The following is a 23,770-nucleotide window of genomic DNA, read 5'->3' on the forward strand; positions in this document are numbered from 1 at the left end:
GAACCAGATGATGTTTAGTGTGTTATGATGGAGAGGAGAACCAGATGATGTTTAGTCTGTTATGATGGAGAGGAGAACCAGATTATTAGTCTGTTATGATGGAGAGGAGAACCAGATCATTAGTCTGTTATGATGGAGAGGAGAACCAGATGATGTTTAGTATGTTATGATGGAGAGGAGAACCAGATCATTAGTCTGTTATGATGGAGAGGAGAACCAGATGGTGTTTAGTGTGTTATGATGGAGAGGAGAACCAGATCATTAGTCTGTTATGATGGAGAGGAGAACCAGATCATTAGTCTGTTATGATGGAGAGGAGAACCAGATCATTAGTCTGTTATGATGGAGAGGAGAACCAGATCATTAGTCTGTTATGATGGAGAGGAGAACCAGATGATATTTAGTCTGTTATGATGGAGAGGAGAACCAGATCATTAGTCTGTTATGATGGAGAGGAGAACCAGATCATTAGTCTGTTAGGATGGAGAGGAGAACCAGATCATTAGTCTGTTATGATGGAGAGGAGAACCAGATCATTAGTCTGTTATGATGGAGGAGAACCAGATGATATTTAGTGTGTTATGATGGAGAGGAGAACCAGATGATGTTTAGAATGTTATGATGGAGAGGAGAACCAGATCATTAGTCTGTTATGATGGAGAGGAGAACCAGATGATTAGTCTGTTATGATGGAGAGGAGAACCAGATGATATTTAGTCTGTTATGATGGAGAGGAGAACCAGATCATTAGTCTGTTATGATGGAGAGGAGAACCAGATGATGTTTAGTCTATTATGATGGAGAGGAGAACCAGATGATGTTTAGTCTGTTATGATGGAGAGGAGAACCAGATCATTAGTCTGTTATGATGGAGAGGAGAACCAGATCATTAGTCTGTTATGATGGAGGAGAACCAGATCATTAGTCTGTTATGATGGAGAGGAGAACCAGATGATGTTTAGTCTATTATGATGGAGAGGAGAACCAGATCATTAGTCTGTTATGATGGAGAGGAGAACCAGATCATTAGTCTGTTATGATGGAGAGGAGAATCAGATCATTAGTCTGTTATGATGGAGAGGAGAACCAGATGATGTTTAGTGTGTTATGATGGAGAGGAGAACCAGATCATTAGTCTGTTATGATGGAGAGGAGAACCAGATCATTAGTCTGTTATGATGGAGAGGAGAATCAGATCATTAGTCTGTTATGATGGAGAGGAGAACCAGATGATGTCTAGTATGTTATGATGGAGAGGAGAACCAGATGATGTCTAGTATATTATGATGGAGAGGAGAACCAGATCATTAGTCTGTTATGGTGGAGAGGAGAACCAGATCATTAGTCTGTTATGATGGAGAGGAGAACCAGATCATTAGTCTTTTACGATGGAGAGGAGAACCAGATCATTAGTCTGTTATGATGGAGAGTAGAACCAGATGATGTTTAGTCTATTATGATGGAGAGGAGAACCAGATCATTAGTCTGTTATGATGGAGAGGAGAACCAGATCATTAGTCTGTTATGATGGAGAGGAGAATCAGATCATTAGTCTGTTAGGATGGAGAGGAGAACCAGATCATTAGTCTGTTATGATGGAGAGGAGAACCAGATCATTAGTCTGTTATGATGGAGAGGAGAACCAGATCATTAGTCTGTTATGATGGAGAGGAGAACCAGATCATTGGTCTGTTATGATGGAGAGGAGAACCAGATGATATTTAGAGTGTTATGATGGAGAGGAGAACCAGATCATTAGTCTGTTATGATGGAGAGGAGAACCAGATCATTAGTCTGTTATGATGGAGAGGAGAACCAGATGATGTTTAGTCTATTATGATGGAGAACCAGATCATTAGTCTGTTATGATGGAGAGGAGAACCAGATGATGTTTAGTGTGTTATGATGGAGAGGAGAACCAGATCATTAGTCTTTTATGATGGAGAGGAGAACCAGATGATGTTTAGTCTATTATGTGTTATGTACTTGAGTGAAGACCCAAAAGCGGTTTTAACAGAAACAGAGTTCTTTTAATATAAAAACAGGAATGGCATAGATCCTCTTCCGACGTTGTCAAATGGCACAATAGAATACCCGCAGAGAGGGTGACAAATGAAACATAAAGTCCCTCTGATGAATAGCGGGGTAGCGGCGACAGGCTGCAGGTCGCTCAGGGTCGGTGCGGGTCACAGAGGAACGGTGGTAGCTGATCACACGTAGCATATGATGAACTGGACACGGTGCAAACAAAAGATAGTTAGTAGAGTACAGGATGCACCTGCCAGGCAGACTCCGACAGGATAGGACTAGGAGGAAGCAAACGAGACGATAGCTTGCTTCTGGCATGAGAAACACAAACGAGAATCTGACACCGAAAGTAGCAGGAACAGAGAGAGAAATAGAGACCTAATCAGAGGGAAAAAAGGGAACAGGTGGGGAAAGGGTGAACGAGCTAGTTAGGGGAGATGAGGAACAGCTGGAGAAGGAGAGAAAGAGAAGGTAACCTAATAAGACCAGCAGAGAGAGACAGAGTGAAGAGAAAGGACAGGAACAGACATAATAAGACATGACATTATGATGGAGAGGAGAACCAGATCATTAGTCTATTATGATGGAGAGGAGAACCAGATCATTAGTCTATTATGATGGAGAGGAGAACCAGATGATCCCACAGATGTGTCTAGTGTTATGCTGATGTAATTAAAGACTGACACAAGCTGTTGGGTGGCTGCTCGTTCACACAACCATTTAGAGGTACTAGGTAGACACCCAGTATTACTACCAGGGTTGGGGTCAATTCAGAAAATTCAAGACTGCAACAAGAATAGTCCACATTGAAAATATATGACATTGTTGAATTGAAATGTACATCCACCCAACTTCACCTGAACCTTGATTCCTCCCTTGTTGTAAGTCGGCTGGTATTGAAGTCAAAAACAGACTCCAGGTACACAGATGTATTTGAGGTTAATCCTTTATTAAAAACAGTGAAAGAAAGTTCGGAGGCCACACATAATGATGCAATCTAGTTCAATTACAGGACTACATGTCAGTCAGTTTGGTAAAGCGCGTGCATTTAACACTATAAACAATACACATCTGACACCTTCAGCTACGGTCTTATTAATGTTAGAGGACCTCCTGTTGTACACATCTGACACCTTCAGCTACGGTCTTATTAATGTTAGAGGACCTCCTGTTGTACACATCTGACACCTTCAGCTACGGTCTTATTAATGTTAGAGGACCTCCTATTGTACACATCTGACACCTTCAGCTACGGTCTTATTAATGTTAGAGGACCTCCTGTTGTACACATCTGACACCTTCAGCTACGGTCTTATTAATGTTAGAGGACCTCCTGTTGTACACATCTGACACCTTCAGCTACGGTCTCATTAATGTTAGAGGACCTCCTGTTGTGCACATCTGACACCTTCAGCTACGGTCTTATTAATGTTAGAGGACCTCCTGTTGTACACATCTGACACCTTCAGCTACGGTCTCATTAATGTTAGAGGACCTCCTGTTGTACACATCTGACACCTTCAGCTACGGTCTTATTAATGTTAGAGGACCTCCTGTTGTCCACATCTGACACCTTCAGCTACGGTCTTATTAATGTTAGAGGACCTCCTGTTGTACACATCTGACACCTTCAGCTACGGTCTTATTAATGTTAGAGGACCTCCTGTTGTACACATCTGACACCTTCAGCTACGGTCTAATTAATGTTAGAGGACCTCCCGTTGTACACATCTGACACCTTTAGCTACGGTCTTATTAATGTTAGAGGACCTCCTGTTGTACACATCTGACACCTTCAGCTACGGTCTTATTAATGTTAGAGGACCTCCCGTTGTACACATCTGACACCTTCAGCTACGGTCTTATTAATGTTAGAGGACCTCCTGTTGTCCACATCTGACACCTTTAGCTACGGTCTTATTAATGTTAGAGGACCTCCTGTTGTACACATCTGACACCTTCAGCTACGGTCTTATTAATGTTAGAGGACCTCCTGTTGTACACATCTGACACCTACACATCTGACACCTTCAGCTATGGTCTTATTAATGTTAGAGGACCTCCTGTTGTACACATCTGACACCTTTAGCTACGGTCTTATTAATGTTAGAGGACCTCCTGTTGTACACATCTGACACCTTCAGCTACGGTCTTATTAATGTTAGAGGACCTCCTGTTGTCCACATCTGACACCTTCAGCTACGGTCTTATTAATGTTAGAGGACCTCCTGTTGTACACATCTCCTTGACTTGTGTCCCAAAACTCTCTCTTTCTTTCCTGAAGTGTGCACTCGTTCACTCCTCGGTACAAATGTAAAATACATGGATATGTGTTGGCATGGGCTGGACTCTAGAGGGAGTTCCATATTCCAGTCGTGTCCTTTGAAATCCATAAAGGAAAGTGAACGAGTGCACACTTCGGGAGAACGGAGAGATTATTGGGACGCAGGCCCATATGTCCCAGCACACAGGTATCGTTATCATACAACCTATTATTTTAAACAGGACAGTTTAATAACTCATGTTTTCTCGACATTCCTGAAACCAAACGTTTGATTCCTCAGTTGGATGTTGAACGACAGGTTGTCAGAACCAGAACCAGAACCAGAACCATGCAGTGATAGTATGGTACTGGTGATTATGCTACGGATGCTGGTTCCAGTTGAGATTCACTGCTTTGCGTTGTTTTATTTTATTTATTCATTTTATTTTACCTTTATTTTACTAGGCAAGTCAGTTAAGAACAAATTCTTATTTTCAATGACGGCCTAGGAACAGTGGGTTAACTGCCTGTTCAGGGGCAGAACGACAGATTTTGTACCTTGTCAGCTTGTGTCTCAATACTCGTCATTGGCTTCCTTCCTCGTCTCCTTTCCTTCATTCGCACTGAGGGAAGTATCAGGTGTTTTGAGTTGATAGACACCGGCTGGGTCTCAATACTCTTTCATTACATCCTTTCCTTGTCTCCTCCCCTCATTTCCTTTCCTTCGGGACCTCTAACAGGTGAAAGGATTGGATGGCTTTCCACCCTATTGCTTTTTTACCTACAGTATCACTTCTTTCCATATCACTGATCATGAAGGAAAAGGACACAAGGAAAGGACACAAGGAAAGGGAGCTGGTTACGACTATCGAGACACAGCCGCTGCTAAAAGGCCATTGTTGTTGTTTTTTCCATTCTTTTTTTTATTGTCTTGGTGACATAACCTCAATCTCAGAGGACAAGCTGTGGGTTATGGTTATGGAACGGAACTTCCACACAGCTGTCGCTATGGAGACGCAGTTCTAACAGAAGTCACGGAACATATGTGATATGACAGAGAAGTAAGTATTCACAAAACTCAACAGTAAGGAAGAAAGGAATCCTCATAGACAAGGCCTACGTGAGTGTGTGTTTGCATGGGGTTTGTGTGTGTGTGTGTGTATATGGAGTGTGTGTGTGTATATGGAGTGTGTGTGTGTGTGTGTGTGTGTGTGTGTGTGTGTGTGTGTGTGTGTGTGTGTGTGTGTGTGTGTGTGTGTGTGTGTGTGTGTGTGTGTCAGAAGATGTGGAGAAGGACATCAAAGGAGAGTGCAATATTTCTATCAGCTTAAAGATTTACAAGGTTTTATAATAACAGCAAAAGCAGACGTCTCGGCGTCGCCATGACAGCTCGTGCAGGTCCTAAAGCGTCTTCCTCTACCTCGGTATCCGTAACAGAAAATGGGCTTTTCCAGTACAAAATCATCTTCAAAACAGACAGTTCATCAGAGCACTTCAGTATAAGGGACAAACCGTTTCTGTACACAGGGTCATCACCATGGTGACACGATGTCATCAGGATGAGACGCTTTGGATCAGGGCACATCGTCCACGTTATCCTCTCTCTCTCTCTGAAGTATACACACACAGGGCACTTACTGTAGCCATGGCAATACAGCTACATAGACAGCTTAGGGTTAGGTTCCAATACCCTAGCCTGGCTTCCTCTCCTCGCCTCTGGGAACTGTTGTGAGCAAAAATACACATTTCTGTCCTCTGTCAGATAATGAACACAAACGTCTTCATCCCTCTTCGTGTCCTTGAGGGCCGCTGATCCCAAAAATAAACGGATGGAACCAATTTGACGAGCAGCCAACGAATGTCATACCGGCATATTGAACGTCACTATCCGGTCTCTCCAGATGTCAGTGGTCAGGAAGGGTACAAGGAAATAGGATACAAGGAAATAGGATACAAGGAAATAGGACATGAAAGAATGAATCTTTTAGAGAGTATTGGAACTCATGGATAGAAAGGTTCAGTGCATCATCATCATCATCATCATCATCATCATCATAGCTCATGCTGTATGTCTGTACACCTACACACCTAACGGTAGCGCCTTGGCTTTGTAGTGCTGTCTAATCGGCTACGGCAAGCTCTTTGGAACAAACTGAACTGCATCTACAAGTGTCTGCCATTTCACCTCAAAACCTGCTACCGTTCCCAGTCCCTCCCAGTTGAGAATCTACCCTTCGTTCACATTCTGATAAATGCTAAATATCAACAGAGAATTATAAGTACACACACAGCTGTATTAGAAAACAGATCAACTAGAACATTTTGCAGTTAATCGGTAAAGCAATCCCAGAACATTGACTGAAGCCTCAACTAATGACAGTAGTTCATTTTTAAAGAGTTGTAAGTGTTTTTGTTTTTTTTACGCACACTGCATAGCATCCTACATACAGTCTGTCTGGTTGTCGCTCTCAATTTGTCTGTCTGTCTTTTAAAGGGTCGTTGGTAGTTTTAGGTAAACGTAGTCAGCCAACCACAGTGTTCTTCTGAGCCTAGTCCCCAGCCACGTTGTTCTTTTCACGTCCTTGTAACGTTCTCTAAAACGCTCTCTGTGACGTTCTCTGAACGTTCTCTACTGGCGCCGCTTGTCTTTGGCCGGATCTTCTGTAGGAGATGTCTGAGCCGGCAAGCTATGAGGGCTGAGGGAGAGAGGGAGGGAAGGAGGAGAGGGGAGGGAGAGAGGGAGGGAAGGAGGAGAGGGGAGGGAGAGAGGGAGGGAAGGAGGAGAGGGGAGGGAGACAGGGAGGGAAGGAGGAGAGGTGAGGGAGAGAGGGAGGGAAGGAGGAGAGGTGAGGGGAGAGAGGGAGGGAAGGAGGAGAGGGGAGGGAGAGAGGAAGGGAAGGAGGAGAGGTGAGGGAGAGAGTGAGGGAAGGAGGAGAGGTGAGGGGAGAGAGGGAGGGAAGGAGGAGAGGGGAGGGAGAGAGGGAGGGAAGGAGGAGAGGGGAGGGAGAGAGGGAGGGAAGGAGGAGAGGGGGAGGGAGGGAGGGAGGGAAGGAGGAGAGGGGAGGGAGAGAGGGAGGGAAGGAGGAGAGGTGAGGGAGAGAGGGAGGGAAGGGAGGAGGGTGAGGGAGAGAGGGAGGGAAGGAGGAGAGGTGAGGGGAGAGAGGGAGGGAAGGAGGAGAGGGGAGGGAGAGAGGGAGGGAAGGAGGAGAGGTGAGGGAGAGAGGGAGGGAAGGAGGAGAGGTGAGGGGAGAGAGGGAGGGAAGGAGGAGAGGTGAGGGAGAGAGGGAGGGAAGGAGGAGAGGTGAGGGAGAGGGAGGGAAGGAGGAGAGGGGGAGGGAGAGAGGGAGAGAAGGAGGAGAGGGGAGGGAGAGAGGGAGGGAAGGAGGAGAGGTGAGGGAGAGAGGGAGGGAAGGAGGAGAGGGGAGGGAGAGAGGGAGGGAAGGAGGAGAGGTGAGGGAAGGAGGACAGGTGAGGGAGAGAGGGAGGGAAGGAGGAGAGGTGAGGGAGAGAGGGAGGGAGGGAAGGAGGAGAGGTGAGGGAAAGAGGGAGGGAAGCAGGAGAGGTGAGGGAGAGAGGGAGGGAAGCAGGGGAGGTGAGGGAGAGAGGGAGGGTAGGAGGAGAGGTGAGGGAAGAGAGGGAGGGAAGGAGGAGAGGTGAGGGAAGAGAGGGAGGGAAGGAGGAGAGGTGAGGGAAGAGAGGGAGGGAAGGAGGAGAGGTGAGGGAAGAGAGGGAGGGAAGGAGGAGAGGTGAGGGAGAGAGTGAGGGAAGGAGGAGAGGGGAGGCAGAGAGGGAGGGAAGGAGGAGAGGTGAGGGAGAGAGGGAGGGAAGGAGGAGAGGTGAGGGAAGAGAGGGAGGGAAGGAGGAGAGGTGAGGAAGAGAGAGGGGAAGGAGGAGAGGTGAGGGAAGAGAGGGAGGGAAGGAGGAGAGGTGAGGGAAGAGAGGAAGATAAGGAAGAGTAGAAGGTAAGGAGGAGAGGGGAGACTATGCCTATCAAATACTCAGAGGCCATATTCCATCGAGATACAGATGGGTTGTGAGTGGAAGTAAGTGCTGATCATACATACTTACTGTGTTGCTCGGTTAGGGTCCATGGCTGGGTCAGGTGGTTCACACCCCTCTGAGTCACTGAGAGGGGCTGTATCATCGGTGCTGCTCAGGGATCTGACCCCCTCCACCAGCTCCCTGGCCTCTGCAGCTAACTGGCAGGCTGGGTCTGGGATGGGAGAGGGGGTCTCTGGACTGTCTGTGGCTGGAGAGGTCCTGTTACTCCTGGAAGCACACACACACACACACACACATACACACACACACACACACACACACACACACACGTTCACACACACACACACACGTTCACACACACACACACACACACACACACATACACATACACACACACACACACACACACACACACACACACACACACACACACACACACACATACACACACACATACATACACATACACACACACACACACACACACACACATACACACAACACACACACACACACACCCTCCTGTCAGATCAACAGACTGTCAGAATGAACAAACGTTTGAAGAATTGTCATTAAGGAGTTACATTTAGAAGATAAGCACTTACCCATTTTCCATTCCAAACAAGCTGGGGGTGGTGAGCACTTTGTGAACATTCTGAGAAATAAATAGTCAGTCAGTTAGCCAGTTAACCAGCCAGTCAGTTAGCCAGTTAACCAGCCAGTCAGTTAGCCAGTTAGCCAGCCAGTCAGTTAGACAGCCAGTCAGTCAGCCAGTTAGCCAGCCAGTCAGTCAGCCAGTTAGCCAGCCAGTAAGTCAGCCAGTTAGCCAGCCAGTCAGTCAGCCAGTCGGACAGCCAGCCAGCCAGTCGGACAGCCAGCCAGCCAGTCAGTCAGCCAGCCAGCCAGTCAGTCAGCCAGTCAGTTAGCCAGTCAGCACAGAAATCCACATACATAAAACTAGAATGTATTTTTGAACCACTAGGTGGCAGTACAGGTTCAGAACATAACAGAGCATGACCAGAGAGGCATCAGCTAGGACTCACAGGTAGGTGTGTTACAGAACCTGTGTGACTGTGTTTACAGTTGAGAGGTGGACAGGTGAGGGTTGTTGTAAAGGTGTGTAATGTTACCTGTGTGAAGCCCAGGAGTTAGTTGTATGAGAGGTGGACAGGAAGTGATGTTGTAAAGGTATGTTACTGTGTTACAGCTGTAATGTTACCTGTGTGACGCCCAGGAGTTAGTTGTATGAGAGGTGGACAGGAAGTGATGTTGTAAAGGTATGTTACTGTGTTACAGGTGTAATGTTACCTGTGTGACGCCCAGGAGTTAGTTGTATGAGAGGTGGACAGGAAGTGATGTTGTAAAGGTATGTGACTGTGTTACAGGTGTAATGTTACCTGTGTGACGCCCAGGAGTTCGTTGTATGAGAGGTGGACAGGAAGTGATGTTGTAAAGGTATGTGACTGTGTTACAGGTGTAATGTTACCTGTGTGACGCCCAGGAGTTAGTTGTATGAGAGGTGGACAGGTGAGGGTTGTTGTAAAGGTGTGTCAGGGGGTGAGTCACAGGTGTGTTACAGGTGTAGTGTACCTGTGCGAATCCCAGTAGTTTCTTGTTGGAGATCTCCAGGTGTCTTCTGCTCAGCTCAGACTTCCTCAGCTGAATGTCAATCATCGACAACTTCCTGTTTAACTCCATCACATCTTCCTAGAGTATAACACACATAATCACTTCCTGTTGAACTCCATCACATCCTTTTGGGGTACAACACACAGAATCACTTCCTGTTGAACTCCATCACATCTTCCTGGGGTACAACACACAGAATCACTTCCTGTTAAACTCCATCACATCCTTTTGGGGTACAACACACATAATCACTTCCTGTTGAACTCCATCACATCTTCCTGGGGTACAACACACAGAATCACTTCCTGTTAAACTCCATCACATCCTTTTGGGGTACAACACACAGAATCACTTCCTGTTGAACTCCATCACATCTTCCTGGGGTACAACACACAGAATCACTTCCTGTTAAACTCCATCACATCCTTTTGGGGTACAACACACATAATCACTTCCTGTTGAACTCCATCACATCTTCCTGGGGTACAACACACAGAATCACTTCCTGTTAAACTCCAACACATCCTCCTGACTAGTGTTGTCCTGCTGGGTCACAGTATTTTAGGGTAGAAAAGACTAGTGTTGTCCTGCTGGGTCACAGTATTTTAGGGTAGAAAAGACTAGTGTTGTCCTGCAGGGTCACAGTATTTTAGGGTAGAAAAGACTAGTGTTGTCCTGCTGGGTCACAGTATTTTAGGGGAGAAAAGACTAGTGTTGTCCTGCTGGGTCACAGTATTTTAGGGGAGAAAAGACTAGTGTTGTCCTGCTGGGTCACAGTATTTTAGGGTAGAAAAGACTAGTGTTGTCCTGCTGGGTCACAGTATTTTAGGCTAAAAAAAGACTAGTGTTGTCCTGCTGGGTCACAGTATTTTAGGGTAGAAAAGACTAGTGTTGACCTGCTGGGTCACAGTATTTTAGGGTAGAAAAGACTAGTGTTGTCCTGCTGGGTCACAAACAATTGTTTGGAGTGTTTCAGAAATGGAGAGGTCTGCTGCCCTCCACTGCAACCAACCTGCACATCTTTCTGACTGCTTAGTCATCACTTGTGTCTGCAGGCCACCCAGACGACTCTAGTCTTCTCTTCCATGAAGTGGTTTTAAGTCTACCTTAGTAGCTTCCAGACCCTTCTGTTTGTTGTGTCTGCAGCCCACCCAGACGACTCTAGTCTTCTCTTCCATTAAGTGGTTTTAAGTCTACCTTAGTAGCTTCCAGACCCTTCTGTTTGTTGTGTCTGCAACCCACCCAGACGAAGTCTACCTTAGTAGCTTCCAGACCCTTCTGTTTCTTGTGTCTGCAGCCCACCCAGACGACTCTAGTCTTCTCTTCCATTAAGTGGTTTTAAGTCTACCTTAGTAGCTTCCAGACCCTGCTGTTTCTTGTGTCTGCAGCCCACCCAGATGACTCTAGTCTTCTCTTCCATTAAGTGGTTTTAAGTCTACCTTAGTAGCTTCCAGACCCTTCTGTTTGTTGTGTCTGCAGCCCACCCAGACGACTCTAGTCTTCTCTTCCATGAAGTGGTTTTAAGTCTACCTTAGTAGCTTCCAGACCCTTCTGTTTGTTGTGTCTGCAGCCCACCCAGATGACTCTAGTCTTCTCTTCCATTAAGTGGTTTTAAGTCTACCTTAGTAGCTTCCAGACCCTTCTGTTTGTTGTGTCTGCAGCCCACCCAGACGACTCTAGTCTTTTCTTCCATTAATTGGTTTTAAGTCTACCTTAGTAGCTTCCAGACCCTTCTGTTTGTTGTGTCTGCAGCCCACCCAGACTACTCTAGTCTTCTCTTCCATTAATTGGTTTTAAGTCTACCTTAGTAGCTTCCAGACCCTTCTGTTTGTTGTGTCTGCAGCCCACCCAGACGACTCTAGTCTTCTCTTCCATTAATTGGTTTTAAGTCTACCTTAGTAGCTTCCAGACCCTTCTGTTTGTTGTGTCTGCAGCCCACCCAGACGACTCTAGTCTTCTCTTCCATTAATTGGTTTTAAGTCTACCTTAGTAGCTTCCAGACCCTTCTGTTTGTTGTGTCTGCAACCCACCCAGACGAAGTCTACCTTAGTAGCTTCCAGACCCTTCTGTTTGTTGTGTCTGCAGCCCACCCAGACGAAGTCTACCTTAGTAGCTTCCAGACCCTTCTGTTTCTTGCGTCTGCAGCCCACCCAGACGACTCTAGTCTTCTCTTCCATTAATTGGTTTTAAGTCTACCTTAGTAGCTTCCAGACCCTTCTGTTTGTTGTGTCTGCAGCCCACCCAGACGACTCTAGTCTTCTCTTCCATTAATTGGTTTTAAGTCTACCTTAGTAGCTTACAGACCCTTCTGTTTCTTGTGTCTGCAGGCCACCAAGACGACTCTAGTCTTCTCTTCCATTAATTGGTTTTAAGTCTACCTTAGTAGCTTCCAGACCCTTCTGTTTGTTGTGTCTGCAGCCCACCCAGACGACTCTAGTCTTCTCTTCCATTAATTGGTTTTAAGTCTACCTTAGTAACTTCCAGACCCTTCTGTTTGTTGTGTCTGCAGCCCACCCAGACGACTCTAGTCTTCTCTTCCATTAAGTGGTTTTAAGTCTACCTTAGTAGCTTCCAGACCCTTCTGTTTGTTGTGTCTGCAGCCCACCCAGACCACTCTAGTCTTCTCTTCCATGAAGTGGTTTTAAGTCTACCTTAGTAGCTTCCAGACCCTTCTGTTTGTTGTGTCTGCAGCCCACCCAGACGACTCTAGTCTTCTCTTCCATTAATTGGTTTTAAGTTTACCTTAGTAGCTTCCAGACCCTTCTGTTTGTTGTGTCTGCAGCCCACCCAGACGACTCTAGTCTTCTCTTCCATTAATTGGTTTTAAGTTTACCTTAGTAGCTTCCAGACCCTTCTGTTTGTTGTGTCTGCAGCCCACCAAGACTACTCTAGTCTTCTCTTCCATTAATTGGTTTTAAGTTTACCTTAGTAGCTTCCAGACCCTTCTGTTTGTTGTGTCTGCAACCCACCCAGACGAAGTCTACCTTAGTAGCTTCCAGACCCTTCTGTTTGTTGTGTCTGCAGCCCACCCAGACGACTCTAGTCTTCTCTTCAATTAATTGGTTTTAAGTCTACCTTAGTAGCTTCCAGACCCTTCTGTTTGTTGTGTCTGCAGCCCACCCAGACGAATCTAGTCTTCTCTTCAATTAATTGGTTTTAAGTCTACCTTAGTAGCTTCCAGACCCTTCTGTTTCTTGTGTCTGCAGCCCATCCAGACGACTCTAGTCTTCTCTTCCATTAATTGGTTTTAAGTCTACCTTAGTAGCTTCCAGACCCTTCTGTTTGTTGTGTCTGCAGCCCACCCAGACGACTCTAGTCTTCTCTTCCATTAAGTGGTTTTAAGTCTACCTTAGTAGCTTCCAGACCCTTCTGTTTGTTGTGTCTGCAGCCCACCCAGACGACTCTAGTCTTCTCTTCCATGAAGTGGTTTTAAGTCTACCTTAGTAGCTTCCAGACCCTTCTGTTTGTTGTGTCTGCAGCCCACCCAGACGACTCTAGTCTTCTCTTCCATTAAGTGGTTTTAAGTCTACCTTAGTAGCTTCCAGACCCTTCTGTTTGTTGTGTCTGCAGCCCACCCAGACGACTCTAGTCTTCTCTTCCATGAAGTGGTTTTAAGTCTACCTTAGTAGCTTCCAGACCCTTCTGTTTGTTGTGTCTGCAGCCCACCCAGACGACTCTAGTCTTCTCTTCCATTAAGTGGTTTTAAGTCTACCTTAGTAGCTTCCAGACCCTTCTGTTTGTTGTGTCTGCAGCCCACCCAGACGACTCTAGTCTTCTCTTCCATGAAGTGGTTTTAAGTCTACCTTAGTAGCTTCCAGACCCTTCTGTTTGTTGTGTCTGCAGCCCACCCAGACGACTCTAGTCTTCTCTTCCATTAAGTGGTTTTAAGTCTACCTTAGTAGCTTCCAGACCCTTCTGTTTGTTGTGTCTGCAGCCCACCCAGACGACTCTAGTCTTCTCTTCCATTAAGTGGTTTTAAGTCTACCTTAGTAGCTTCCAGACCCTTCTGTTTGTTGTGTCTGCAGCCCACCCAGACCACTCTAGTCTTCTCTTCCATGAAGTGGTTTTAAGTCTACCTTAGTAGCTTCCAGACCCTTCTGTTTGTTGTGTCTGCAGCCCACCCAGACGACTCTAGTCTTCTCTTCCATTAATTGGTTTTAAGTCTACCTTAGTAGCTTCCAGACCCTTCTGTTTGTTGTGTCTGCAGCCCACCCAGACGACTCTAGTCTTCTCTTCCATTAATTGGTTTTAAGTCTACCTTAGTAGCTTCCAGACCCTTCTGTTTGTTGTGTCTGCAGCCCACCCAGACGACTCTAGTCTTCTCTTCCATGAAGTGATTTTAAGTCTACCTTAGTAGCTTCCAGACCCTTCTGTTTGTTGTGTCTGCAGCCCACCCAGACGACTCTAGTCTTCTCTTCCATTAAGTGGTTTTAAGTCTACCTTAGTAGCTTCCAGACCCTTCTGTTTGTTGTGTCTGCAGCCCACCCAGACGACTCTAGTCTTCTCTTCCATTAAGTGGTTTTAAGTCTACCTTAGTAGCTTCCAGACCCTTCTGTTTGTTGTGTCTGCAGCCCACCCAGACGACTCTAGTCTTCTCTTCCATTAATTGGTTTTAAGTCTACCTTAGTAGCTTCCAGACCCTTCTGTTTGTTGTGTCTGCAGCCCACCCAGACGACTCTAGTCTTCTCTTCCATTAATTGGTTTTAAGTCTACCTTAGTAGCTTCCAGACCCTTCTGTTTGTTGTGTCTGCAACCCACCCAGACGAAGTCTACCTTAGTAGCTTCCAGACCCTTCTGTTTGTTGTGTCTGCAGCCCACCCAGACGACTCTAGTCTTCTCTTCCATTAATTGGTTTTAAGTCTACCTTAGTAGCTTCCAGACCCTTCTGTTTGTTGTGTCTGCAGCCCACCCAGACGACTCTAGTCTTCTCTTCCATTAAGTGGTTTTAAGTCTACCTTAGTAGCTTCCAGACCCTTCTGTTTGTTGTGTCTGCAGCCCACCCAGACGACTCTAGTCTTCTCTTCCATTAATTGGTTTTAAGTCTACCTTAGTAGCTTCCAGACCCTTCTGTTTGTTGTGTCTGCAGCCCACCCAGACGACTCTAGTCTTCTCTTCCATTAATTGGTTTTAAGTCTACCTTAGTAGCTTCCAGACCCTTCTGTTTGTTGTGTCTGCAGCCCACCCAGACGACTCTAGTCTTCTCTTCCATTAATTGGTTTTAAGTCTACCTTAGTAGCTTCCAGACCCTTCTGTTTGTTGTGTCTGCAGCCCACCCAGACGACTCTAGTCTTCTCTTCCATTAAGTGGTTTTAAGTCTACCTTAGTAGCTTCCAGACCTTTCTGTTTGTTGTGTCTGCAGCCCACCCAGACAACTCTAGTCTTCTCTTCCATTAAGTGGTTTTAAGTCTACCTTAGTAGCTTCCAGACCCTTCTGTTTGTTGTGTCTGCAGCCCACCCAGACAACTCTAGTCTTCTCTTCCATTAATTGGTTTTAAGTCTACCTTAGTAGCTTCCAGACCCTTCTGTTTGTTGTGTCTGCAGCCCACCCAGACAACTCTAGTCTTCTCTTCCATTAATTGGTTTTAAGTCTACCTTAGTAGCTTCCAGACCCTTCTGTTTGTTGTGTCTGCAGCCCACCCAGACGACTCTAGTCTTCTCTTCCATTAATTGGTTTTAAGTCTACCTTAGTAGCTTCCAGACCCTTCTGTTTGTTGTGTCTGCAGCCCACCCAGACGACTCTAGTCTTCTCTTCCATTAAGTGGTTTTAAGTCTACCTTAGTAGCTTCCAGACCCTTCTGTTTCTTGTGTCTGCAGCCCACCCAGACGACTCTAGTCTTCTCTTCCATTAATTGGTTTTAAGTCTACCTTAGTAGCTTCCAGACCCTTCTGTTTGTTGTGTCTGCAGCCCACCCAGACGACTCTAGTCTTCTCTTCCATTAAGTGGTTTTAAGTCTACCTTAGTAGCTTCCAGACCCTTCTGTTTGTTGTGTCTGCAGCCCACCCAGACGACTCTAGTCTTCTCTTCCATTAAGTGGTTTTAAGTCTACCTTAGTAGCTTCCAGACCCTTCTGTTTGTTGTGTCTGCAGCCCACCCAGACCACTCTAGTCTTCTCTTCCATGAAGTGGTTTTAAGTCTACCTTAGTAGCTTCCAGACCCTTCTGTTTGTTGTGTCTGCAGCCCACCCAGACCACTCTAGTCTTCTCTTCCATGAAGTGGTTTTAAGTCTACCTTAGTAGCTTCCAGACCCTTCTGTTTGTTGCCCGCCAGTTGGTTCTTCAGGTCTTTGATCTCAGCCTCTAGCAGTGTAATGACCTCTTCATAGTCCTGCTCTGCACTGTTACTCTGTCTGTCTCTCTGCACTGCCTCCGCTACCTGCAGGGGTAGAAGAAGAAGAAGAAGAAGAAGAAGAAGAAGAAGAAGAAGAAGAAGAAGAAGTACCCAAGGTCTAACAGAAATTCAACTTCCCATTTCCAACGAAAATTCAACTTGGGACACATACCAACCGTACTGCAGACATTTACATGAGTACACAAACTGTACACAGAGAGACCATGGAGAAGCTGTGGGGGTGAAGTCTCTTGTCTTGTTTAGGGGTTTATTAGTGGATAAATATTACCTGCAGACGAGTCTTCAGACGACTGTTCTCCTCCACCGTCGCACACACTTTCTGATGGAGGGAGGGAGAGGGAGGGATGGAGAGAGAGAGAGGGAGAGGGAGGGAGGGAGGGAGGGAGGGAGAGAGGGAGGGATGGAGAGAGAGAGAGGGAGAGGGAGGGAGGCAGGGAGAGAGAGGGAGGGAATGAGGGAGGGAGGGATGGAAAGAGAGAGAGGGAGATGGAGGGAGGCAGGGAGAGGGAGGGATGGAGAGAGAGGGAGGGAATGAGGGAGGGAGAGAGAGGGGGGGAATGAGGGAGGGAGGGATGGAGTGAGAGGGAATGAGGGAGGGAGGGATGGAGAGAGAGAGAGAGAGAGGGAGGGAGTGAAGGAAAAAGAGCAAGAATGAGCGTGTTAAGACAACTATGCCTGGCAAAGATAGGACAAGATAGGATATGATACGATATGATTGAATAAGATATAAGATACGACAAGATACGATAGAATACAATAAGATACGATAGGATACGATAGGATACGATAGAATACAATAAGATAGGATAGGATATGATAGGATAAGATGAGATACGGTGGGATAAGGTTAGGATAAGGTGGGATACGATGAGATACGATACGATGGGATACACTGGGATACGCTGGGATACGATACGCTGGGATACGGTGGGATACACTGGGATACGGTGGGAAACGATGAGATACAATACGGTGGGATACGCTGGGATACGATACGCTGGGATACGATACGCTGGGATACGCTGGGATACGATATGCTGGGATAAGGTTAGGATAAGGTGGGATACGATGGGATACGCTGGGATACGCTGGGATACGGTGGGATACGCTGGGATACGATACGCTGGGATACGGTGGGATACACTGGGATACGGTGGGAAACGATGAGATACAATACGATGGGATACGGTGGGATACGATACGCTGGGATACAGTGGGATACGCTGGGATACGATAAGCTGGGATAAGGTTAGGATAAGGTGGGATACGATGAGATACGATACGATGGGATACGGTGGGATACGCTGGGATACGATACGCTGGTATAAGGTTAGGATAAGGTGGGATACGATACGATGGGATACGCTGGGATACGATACGCTGGGATACGGTGGGATATGATGGGATACGGTGGGATATGATGGGATACGATGGGATACGGTGGGATACGATGGGATACGGTGGGATACGATGGGATACGATGGGATACGGTGGGATATGATGGGATACGGTGGGATACGATGGGATATGGTGGGATACGATGGGATACGGTGGGATACGGTGGGATACGGTGGGATATGATGGGATACGGTGGGATACGGTGGGATACGATACGCTGGGATACGCTGGGATACGCTGGGATACGCTGGGATACGATACGCTGGGATAAGGTTAGGATAAGGTGGGATACGATACGATGGGATACGCTGGGATACGATGGGATACGGTGGGATACGATGGGATACGGTGGGATATGATGGGATATGGTGGGATACGGTGGGATACGATGGGATACGGTGGGATACGATGGGATACGGTGGGATACGGTGGGATACGATGGGATACGATGGGATACGATGGGATACGATGGGACATGATGGGATACGTTGGGATACGTTGGGATACAGTGGGATACGATGGGATACGGTGGGATACGATGGGATACGATGGGATACTATGGGATACGGTGGGATATGATGGGAATTGATGGGATACGGTGGGATACGATGGGATACGATGGGATACGGTGGGATACGATGGGATACGGTGGGATACGGTGGGATACGGTGGGATACGATGGGATACGATGGGATACGATGGGACATGATGGGAATTGATGGGATACGGTGGGATACGTTGGGATACGGTGGGATACGGTGGGATACGGTGGGATACGATGGGATACGATGGGACATGATGGGAATTGATGGGATATGGTGGGATATGATGGGAATTGATGGGATACGGTGGGATACGGTGGGATACGATGGGATACGGTGGGATACGGTGGGATACGGTGGGATACGGTGGGATACGATGGGATACGATGGGATACGGTGGGATACGATGGGATACAATGGGATACGGTGGGATACGGTGGGATACGGTGGGATACGGTGGGATACGGTGGGATACGGTGGGATACGATGGGATACGATGGGATACGATGGGATACGATGGGACATGATGGGATACGATGGGATACGATGGGATACGGTGGAATACGGTGGGATACGGTGGGATACGATGGGATACGATGGGATACGGTGGGATACGATGGGATACGATGGGACACGATGGGACACGATGGGACACGATGGGATATGATGGGATACGGTGGAATACGGTGGGATACGGTGGGATACGATGGGATACGATGGGATACGGTGGGATACGATGGGATACGATGGGACACGATGGGACACGATGGGACACGATGGGATATGATGGGATACGGTGGAATACGGTGGGATACGGTGGGATATGATGGGATATGATGGGATATGGTGGGATACACTGGGATACGATGGGATACGATGGGATACGATGGGATACGATGGGATATGATGGGATATGATGGGATACGATGGGATACGATGGGATACGGTGGGATACGGTGGGATACGATGGGATACGGTGGGATATGATGGGATACGGTGGGATACGATGGGATACGATGGGACATGATGGAATATGATGGGACATGATGGGACATGATGGGATATGATGGGATACGGTGGGATACACTGGGATATTATGGGATACGGTGGGATACGCTGGGATACGGTGGGATATGATGGGATACGGTGGGATATGATTGGATACGATGGGATACGGTGGGATACGATGGGATACGATGGGATACGATGGGATACGATGGGATACGATGGGACATGATGGGATAAGGTGGGATACGATGGGATACGGTGGGATACACTGGGATACGATGGGATACGATGGGATACGATGGGATACGGTGGGATATGATGGGATATGGTGGGATACACTGGGATACGATGGGATACGATGGGATACGATGGGATACGATGGGATACGGTGGAATACGGTGGGATACGGTGGGATACGGTGGGATACGATGGGATACGATGGGACATGATGGGACATGATGGGATACGATGGGATACGGTGGGATACGGTGGGATACGGTGGGATACGGTGGGATACGGTGGGATACGGTGGGATACGGTGGGACATGATGGGATATGATGGGATACGGTGGAATACGGTGGGATACGGTGGGATACGGTGGGATACGGTGGGATACGATGGGATACGATGGGACATGATGGGACATGATGGGATACGATGGGATACGGTGGGATACGGTGGGATACGGTGGGATACGGTGGGATACGGTGGGACATGATGGGATACGATGGGATACGGTGGGATACGGTGGGATACGGTGGGATACGATGGGATACGATGGGATACGGTGGGATACGATGGGATACGATGGGACACGATGGGACACGATGGGATATGATGGGATACGGTGGAATACGGTGGGATACGGTGGGATACGATGGGATACGATGGGACATGATGGGATACGATGGGATACGGTGGGATACGGTGGGATATGATGGGATACGATGGGATACGGTGGGATATGATGGGATACGGTGGGATACGATGGGATACGGTGGGATACGATGGGATACGATGGGATACGATGGGATACGATGGGATACGGTGGGATACGGTGGGATACGATGGGATACGGTGGGATACGATGGGATACGGTGGGATACGATGGGATACGGTGGGATACGATGGGATACGATGGGATACGGTGGGATACGATGGGATACGGTGGGATACGGTGGGATACGGTGGGATACGGTGGGACATGATGGGATACGATGGGATACGGTGGGATACGGTGGGATACGGTGGGATACGGTGGGATACGATGGGATACGATGGGATACGGTGGGATACGATGGGATACGATGGGACACGATGGGACACGATGGGATATGATGGGATACGGTGGAATACGGTGGGATACGGTGGGATACGATGGGATACGATGGGACATGATGGGATACGGTGGGATACGGTGGGATATGATGGGATATGATGGGATATGTTGGGATACACTGGGATACGATGGGATACGATGGGATACGATGGGATACGATGGGACATGATGGGATATGATGGGATATGGTGGGATACGATGGGATACGGTGGGATACACTGGGATATTATGGGATACGGTGGGATACGCTGGGATACGGTGGGATATGATGGGATACGGTGGGATATGATTGGATATGATGGGATACGGTGGAATACGGTGGGATACGGTGGGATACGATGGGATACGATGGGATACGATGGGATACGGTGGGATACGATGGGATACGATGGGACATGATGGGATACGATGGGATACGATGGGATACGATGGGATACGATGGGATACGGTGGGATACGGTGGGATATGATGGGATATGATGGGATATGGTGGGATACACTGGGATACGATGGGATACGATGGGATACGATGGGATACGATGGGATACGATGGGATACGGTGGGATACGGTGGGATACGATGGGATACGGTGGGATATGATGGGATACGGTGGGATACGATGGGATACGATGGGACATGATGGGATATGATGGGACATGATGGGACATGATGGGATATGATGGGATATGGTGGGATACGATGGGATACGGTGGGATACGATGGGATACGGTGGGATACGGTGGGATACGATGGGATACGGTGGGATACGATGGGATACGGTGGAATACGGTGGGATACGGTGGGATACAATGGGATACGATGGGACATGATGGGATACGGTGGGATACGATGGGATACGGTGGGATACGATGGGATACGATGGGATACGGTGGGATACGATGGGATACGGTGGAATACGGTGGGATACGGTGGGATACAATGGGATACGATGGGACATGATGGGATACGATGGGATACGGTGGGATACACTGGGATACGCTGGGATACAATGGGATACGGTGGGATACGATGGGATACGGTGGGATACGATGGGATACGATGGGATACGATGGGATACGATGGGATACGGTGGGATACGATGGGATACGGTGGGATACGATGGGATATGATGGGATATGATGAGATACACTAGGATACGATGGGGATGGGATACGATGGGATACGATGGGATACGATGGGATACGATGGGATACGATGGGATACGCTGGAATATGATGGGATACACTGGGATACGATGGGATATGATGGGATACGATGGGATACGATGGGATACGGTGGGATACGATGGGATACGGTGGGATACGGTGGGATACGATGGGATACGATGGGATACGATGGGATACGGTGGGATACGATGGGATACGGTGGGATACGGTGGGATACGATGGGATACGGTGGGATACGGTGGGATACGATGGGATACGGTGGGATATGGTGGGATACGATGGGGATGGGATACGATGGGATATGATGGGATACACTGGGATACGGTGGGATACGATGGGATACGATGGGATACGATGGGATACGATGGGATACGATGGGATACGGTGGGATACGATGGGATACGGTGGGATACGATGGGATACGATGGGATATGATGGGATACGATGGGATACGGTGGGATACAGTGGGATATGATGGGATATGATGGGATACGATGGGATATGATGGGATACGATGGGATACGGTGGGATACAGTGGGATATGATGGGATATGATGGGATACGATGGGATATGATGGGATACGATGGGATACGGTGGGATACGGTGGGATATGATGGGATACGATGGGATACGTTTGGATATGATATGATACGATGGGATATGATGGGATATGATGGGATACGATGGGATATGATGGAATACGATGGGATATACTAAATACAATATAATACTGCTTCATCAACCTATTCTTAAGCATTGTGATTGGCTGAGTCTGGTTGTCACTCACCTCTGAGGTGTTGTGTAGCTCCTCCTCCAGGGTCGACTTGCTGTGCTCTGTGTCCTGGGGTAGTGTAGGAAAACCAGCAGGTTGACTGATCTGGGGTAGTGTAGGAAAACCAGCAGGTTGACTGACCTGGGGTAGTGTAGGAAAACCATCAGGTTGACTGATCTGGGGTAGTGTAGGAAAACCATCAGGTTGACTGATCTGGGGTAGTGTAGGAAAACCAGCAGGTTGACTGACCTGGGGTAGTGTAGGAAAACCAGCAGGTTGACTGATCTGGGGTAGTGTAGGAAAACCAGCAGGTTGACTGACCTGGGGTAGTGTAGGAAAACCAGCAGGTTGACTGACCTGGGGTAGTGTAGGAAAACCATCAGGTTGACTGATCTGGGGTAGTGTAGGAAAACCATCAGGTTGACTGATCTGGGGTAGTGTAGGAAAACCAGCAGGTTGACTGACCTGGGGTAGTGTAGGAAAACCAGCAGGTTGACTAATCTGGGGTAGTGTAGGAAAACCAGCAGGTTGACTGACCTGGGGTAGTGTAGGAAAACCAGCATGTTGACTGATTTGGGGTAGTGTAGGAAAACCAGCATGTTGACTGATCTGGGGTAGTGTAGGAAAACCAGCAGGTTGACTGATCTGGGGTAGTGTAGGAAAACCAGCAGGTTGACTGATCTGGGGTAGTGTAGGAAAACCATCAGGTTGACTGACCTGGGGTAGTGTAGGAAAACCATCAGGTTGACTGACCTGGGGTAGTGTAGGAAAACCAGCAGGTTGACTGACCTGGGGTAGTGTAGGAAAACCAGCAGGTTGACTGATCTGGGGTAGTGTAGGAAAACCAGCATGTTGACTGATCTGGGGTAGTGTAGGAAAACCATCAGGTTGACTGATCTGGGGTAGTGTAGGAAAACCAGCAGGTTGACTGATCTGAGGTAGTGTAGGAAAACCAGCAGGTTGACTGACCTGGGGTAGTGTAGGAAAACCATCAGGTTGACTGTTCTGGGGTAATGTAGGAAAACTAGCAGGTTGACTGACCTGGGGTAGTGTAGGAAAACCATCAGGTTGACTGACCTGGGGTAGTGTAGGAAAACCATCAGGTTGACTGATCTGGGGTAGTGTAGGAAAACCAGCAGGTTGACTGACCTGGGGTAGTGTAGGAAAACCATCAGGTTGACTGACCTGGGGTAGTGTAGGAAAACCATCAGGTTGACTGATCTGGGGTAGTGTAGGAAAACCAGCAGGTTGA

At 47.6% G+C, this 23,770-nt stretch overlaps 1 protein-coding gene across 1 annotated transcript in view; it reads right to left on the reverse strand.

Moving 5' to 3' along the window:
• Window positions 1-3,405: 3,405 nt before the first annotated feature.
• Window positions 3,406-23,770, reverse strand: part of LOC135535676 (syntaxin-binding protein 4-like) — a 117,498-nt gene continuing 97,133 nt past the window's right edge. The window contains exons 17-23 of the mRNA XM_064962120.1: window positions 22,534-22,731; window positions 16,540-16,590; window positions 16,152-16,295; window positions 9,884-10,000; window positions 8,899-8,948; window positions 8,360-8,560; window positions 3,406-6,987 (exon numbers count right to left, since the gene is read on the reverse strand). Of these exons, the coding sequence (XP_064818192.1) occupies window positions 6,921-6,987; window positions 8,360-8,560; window positions 8,899-8,948; window positions 9,884-10,000; window positions 16,152-16,295; window positions 16,540-16,590; window positions 22,534-22,731 (828 nt within the window). The 3' untranslated portion in view covers window positions 3,406-6,920. The remainder of the gene's footprint in view (window positions 6,988-8,359; window positions 8,561-8,898; window positions 8,949-9,883; window positions 10,001-16,151; window positions 16,296-16,539; window positions 16,591-22,533; window positions 22,732-23,770) is intronic.

This window comes from Oncorhynchus masou, unplaced genomic scaffold (genome assembly GCF_036934945.1).
Source record: "Oncorhynchus masou masou isolate Uvic2021 unplaced genomic scaffold, UVic_Omas_1.1 unplaced_scaffold_497, whole genome shotgun sequence".
Taxonomy (NCBI): Eukaryota; Metazoa; Chordata; class Actinopteri; order Salmoniformes; family Salmonidae; genus Oncorhynchus; species Oncorhynchus masou.